The 5,297-nt window shown below is 47.6% G+C and overlaps 1 protein-coding gene across 1 annotated transcript; it reads left to right on the top strand.

Annotated features, from left to right (window-relative positions):
• The first annotated feature begins 1,343 nt into the window (after window positions 1-1,343).
• Window positions 1,344-2,195, top strand: GJB1 (gap junction protein beta 1). Its single transcript, XM_007958896.2, has one exon. It carries the CDS (start codon window positions 1,344-1,346, stop codon window positions 2,193-2,195), a length of 852 nt encoding a protein of 283 aa, XP_007957087.1.
• The last annotated feature ends 3,102 nt before the right edge of the window (window positions 2,196-5,297 follow it).

Raw genomic sequence — 5,297 nt, 5'->3', positions numbered from 1 at the left:
ACCATTTGTAAAAGCACAAGTTGTGTACTGTGGAAAGACCCTAAACTTCGGCTTCAGATATTTTGTGTTTTATCCTACCCTGCTACTTCCTAGCTTTGTGACCTTGAGTGAGTTACTTATCTGAGCTTCAACTTCCTCATCTAGAAAACGGGGCAACAATTCTTAAAGGCTTATTAAGTAGGTTTTTTTAAAAAGAAAACATGGGAAATGCTTAGCATGATTCCTGGCTTGATAAATCTGAGCTCTCTTTTCCTCTTAAAACATTCGGCTGCTAACCAAAAGTTGTTGGTTTGAACTCACCAGCCACTCCATGGGAGAAAGATGAGGCAGTCTGTTCTATAAAGATTTATAGCCTTGGAAACCCTATGGGGCAGTTCTGCTCTGTCCTATAGGATTGTTCTGAGTTGGAATCAACTTGATGGCAGTGGCTTTGGTTTTTTGTTTTCCTTTCCTCTAGCTCACCCTTACCATGGAAGGAATCTAAGCCTATGAAAAATCCTGCTGACCTTAAGTTTCTGGTAGGGCCACTGGGGGAGAGCCTCAGTACAAAGCCTCTTGGTCCTTGGGTCCTCTCTTACATGCACCTGTCTCTGTTTCATCTCTCTTCCTCTCCCCACCCCCTGTGGCTGTTCTTCTGGTGGGGCTATGGGGCGGGTGCGGCGATGGACCGGGCGGGCACAGAACAGGTGGGTGCAGGCTGGGTGTCGGACGCTGGGACACAAGTGCTCTGTGTGTAGGGTGGGCGGAAGTCAGGGCGTTTGATCTGAATTCTAAAGGGCGTTGTTCAGTGTCCCACAAAGGTCCCATTGTGCCGACACTGGGTATAAAGCAGCATATGACTCCCATGCATCGGGTGGTGATGAATTGGAACGCAGGCGCGGACCCAGGGACCACTCCCCCTGCACAGACATGAGACCATAGGGGACCTGTTTGGGTGGCCTCAGGATAGGTGCTCCCCAAGGTAACAGGAATTTGTTGAGTTTGCCCCAGGTCCAGAGCTAAAGAGCTGGGAGATGAGGAGCAGGACAGGATGGCTGATGGGAGAACACGGTGGGTCTGGCAAAGAGAGGGGCTGGAGAAGAAAGAATATTGGAGGAACATGAAGAAGGGGGATGGGGCCCAGGAAGGTCAAGACGAGTGAGGAGAAGAGGCTGGCAAAGGGGATAAAATGAAGAAGAAAGATATGGCTAATCCTGCTTTCTTTCCTGCCACTGACTTTTGGAAGAGGTTGAGGCTGGGGTTGGGGTGGCACTGGCTGGCAGTGTTATGGTCCTGAGCTTTCTGTTTCAGATCTCTGACAGGTTGCTTTGTGGCTCATGTTTTGCAGGTGTGAATGAGGCAGGATGAACTGGACAGGTTTGTACACCTTGCTCAGTGGTGTGAACCGGCATTCTACTGCCATTGGCCGAATATGGCTCTCCGTCATCTTCATCTTCAGAATCATGGTGCTGGTGGTGGCTGCAGAGAGTGTGTGGGGTGACGAGAAGTCTTCCTTCATCTGCAACACCCTACAGCCTGGCTGTAACAGCGTCTGCTATGACCACTTTTTCCCCATTTCCCATGTGCGTCTGTGGTCACTGCAGCTCATCTTGGTTTCCACCCCAGCTCTCCTTGTGGCCATGCATGTGGCTCACCAGCAGCATATAGAGAAGAAAATTCTGCGGCTTGAGGGCCATGGGGACCCCCTACACCTGGAGGAGGTGAAGAGGCACAAGGTCCACATCTCAGGGACACTGTGGTGGACCTATGTCATCAGCATAGTATTCCGGCTGCTGTTCGAGGCTGTCTTCATGTATGTCTTTTATCTGCTTTACCCTGGCTATGCCATGGTACGATTGGTCAAGTGTGAGGCCTATCCTTGCCCCAACACAGTGGACTGCTTCGTGTCCCGCCCCACGGAGAAAACCGTCTTCACTGTCTTTATGTTAGCTGCCTCGGGCATCTGCATCATACTCAACATGGCTGAGGTGGTGTACCTCATCATCCGGGCCTGTGCCCGCCGAGCACAGCGCCGCTCCAATCCACCCTCCCGCAAGGGCTCGGGCTTTGGCCACCGCCTCTCACCTGAATACAAGCAGAATGAGATCAACAAGCTGCTGAGTGAGCAGGATGGCTCCCTGAAAGACATACTGCGCCGTAGCCCAGGCACTGGTGCCGGGCTGACTGAGAAGAGCGACCGCTGCTCAGCCTGCTGATGGCACATACCAGGCAACCTCCCATCCCACCCCCACCTATTCCTGGTCCTGCTCCTCCTTCTCCCTTCTGCTGCACAGACACCTGCTAGGGGTCACTTTAGGGATCATTCTATCAAAACCTTCCCTCCCTCCCACTTGTCTTCCTCCCAAGGCCTTCTGTCTGAGGGATTGGAGGGATGGGGATCTAAATGCCACAGAAACCAGTGCTCCAGGTTAAGGGGGGAGGATGTGGGCAACTCTTGCTGCCTGTATCCCTTCCTCTTCCCTCTTCTTTCCCTGGGACCACTGGGGACAAGAGATGAGATGCTCTGACAGCATCTCCAATTATGAGACTAATCTTAACCCTGTGCTGTCAGATACACTATAGAGTCACTTCAGTGGGAAGGGACGTGGGCAAGTGAAGCAAAGGAAGGGGTGCTGTGGACTTGTGGGAGGAGAAGGGAACGTAGCAAGAACAACAACAACAAAACCCTTTGCTTGCCAAAGGGCACATCTGGGGTGGGGGAGTTAGAGAGGGAGAAGCAGGCAGAAAAATTGGAGCAGGAGATTGGTCAGGGCTGCCTTTACCTTGAGTTCCCAAGGCCTCTCTCTGCCTGAAATGTTACACATTAAACAGGATTTTACAGTAAATGAGGAGGTGGCTTGTGTGTTTGTCAAGTTCTTTCTCCTGTAACTTCTGACCATCCCTGAATACGCTGGCCTTGGCTTTCTGTAGATCAAGAAAGGAATAGGGCAAAAGAAACAGTGATGTGAGGAGCTGAAGCTGCAAAATGAGGGACCCCTGCACTCCTGGCCCAGCAAAACCAGACCCTGAGCCATTCTCTCCTCTGATGTGTTGTTCTGTTTTGTTTTTAATCTTTTATAAATAACAGCTTTATTGAGATATAATTCACATATCTCCCTCCTCTGATTTTAAAGAGATTAAAAGAACAACTCCCTTTGGAGAGAGAGGAAATGATAGAGAAATATCTCAAGTCCAAGAGAGACTTGTATACATTCCCTCAGCACCTTGTTGAGTGCTCTCTCCCCCACACTCTTGTATTTCCTTACTCTCTAAAAACTCAGCATTTCCTGCAAAGTAATGTCCTGCAATCCACCTGTGGAATTGTACAATGACTCTAACTCTTCTCCTCTGAACATAGCCCCTGATTCTATCTTCCCAATTTCCTTCCCTTAGAAATCAATACCCTCCACCCCAGAGATGCCTCCACCACAGGTCAAAAATTCACAACAGCAGTTTCCTGCTAGTATCACTCTTCAAAATGAGAAGTAGCCTGAATGTCTTTTTAAAAATTAAAAAAAATGAGAATTAGCTTCCCTTCTCTGGGAAACACCTCAGGCTAGGACTTGACAAAGCTTGGTCCAAGTCCTGGATCTGTCACTTATTAGCAAGGCATTCTCTTCCTCAAAACTCAGTTTCTTTGTGAGCAAACCTGGATTGGCTTAGCACATCTCTAAGCTCCCTTTAATACTGTGCTTCTGGGATTCCTAAAGATTTCCTCAGCCTCACAGATGTTTCTCCATCTTATAGTTACTGTCCTCACAAACAGCCCCTCACAGTAAAAGTTTCCTCCAAGGCAAGTTTCCCTTCTCAGCTTCCCAACCTCCCAAGCAGGAAAAATTATGTGCCACTCCCTCTCAGAGTATGCTAATTCTATGTAGGAAGAATAGCAGAAAGGAAGAGACTCAGTCATAATCTCATCAGAATTTTTCTCCCTCCTGAAACCATTTTTTTTTTCCAGAAATCATGGAAGGTTTCCTCATTCAAGGATGTGTCTATCTCCTTTAGAAAAAGAAGGAGGGAGTTAAGTATTCCTTTCCCTCACACTCCACAACCTCTGAGAGAGAAAGCTTTCCCCCCTCTTTAAAAGAGAAACATCCCTTTACTGCAAGAGATTTCCTTTCTCCTTAAAAACTGACATCATACTCTTGTCAGAGGAGAGGTCTCCACCCTCCTCAGGGTGGGAGAGGTTTATTTTCATATTGAAATACATCACCTCCTCCTACAACACAATACAATGCAGCACAATACAATAAACAGAGTGTATACCCTCTCAGTTCAAATGGCCATCAAGAGAATGATTTTCTCTTTAAAAGTCCATCCTAGTCCATGAAGGAGCTTCATGCCCTCTCCACGCTGTGAAATGCTAAATCCATCATCTCCTCAGAAATCTGGTTTCTTTTCAAAGGATTCTATCAGTTCCCCTTGGAAAGAAGCTCCAACTCCAGATCAAGCCTTTCCTCTTCAGGGCTGGGTGTTACTGCAAATAGAGGACATATTATTCTTGTGTCCGGTGACCCAGATAGGAGGAGGCCACAGGAACCTTGAGAGAAGTTGGTGTATACACTGTTTCAGGGAGGTAGGAGGGAGGGTCAGGCTAACCCCTAGGACTGAATTTTTTATTTAAGGGTCTGCCAGAAGACTGTGTGAGAATGAGAGACAGGGAGAGAAGGAAGCTTAGTACCTACCACAGATGTGCTAAGTAACTGGGATAGTAAAGAGGGAATTCTAATTAGGAAACCTGGTTCTCCATTTACTAGCTGTATCCCTTTGGACACAGCAGTATACTTATCCTATCCAGGTCTCAGTTTCCTTATTTGTTATACAGGGTTAATAACAACCTTCCTACCTCTTTCATAGAGCTTTTGTGAGAATCAAACAAGATGTGTTCAAAAGCTGTTTATAAACTGTAAAAGGAGGTAAGATGGTATCAAAAGCGTTCCTTAAGGAATGCTAGGTACTTTAGATAAGCCAGACAGGAGTAAGGCTGGTTCAGCTAGGCTGCAGCTAGTATAGAGAAACTTGGCAATAGGGTTGCCACCCCACCCCCGACAGTGGACAGTAGTCCAAACAGCAAAGTCCAAGAGATGTTGCAAACTTGAGCATGACCCTTTTAGGGGTCAGTATTTAAGGAGTTTGATCTGGGAGCAGAATAGACCTTACAGGTTATTGCACACTGTCACTCATAGTATCTGTGTGTTTTAGAGACATCTATGGTCTTTGAAAGAAGCCCTGGTGGTGCAACAGTTAAGCACACCTGGCTGCTAACTGAAAGGTTGGCAGTTTGAACCCACACAGCAGCTACGTGGGAGAATGACCTG

Source organism: Orycteropus afer, unplaced genomic scaffold (genome assembly GCF_000298275.1).
Source record: "Orycteropus afer afer isolate SDZICR_OR568_19922 unplaced genomic scaffold, OryAfe1.0 scaffold01194, whole genome shotgun sequence".
NCBI classification, from domain to species: Eukaryota; Metazoa; Chordata; class Mammalia; order Tubulidentata; family Orycteropodidae; genus Orycteropus; species Orycteropus afer.
The sequence above is the reverse complement of the archived record's forward strand: the minus strand, read 5'-3'. Positions and strand labels throughout refer to the sequence as shown.

Excerpts from the sequence above, each read along its gene's own strand:
- GJB1 (XM_007958896.2), top strand. The coding sequence starts at position 1,344 with ATGAACTGGACAGGTTTGTACACCTTGCTCAGTGGTGTGAACCGGCAT.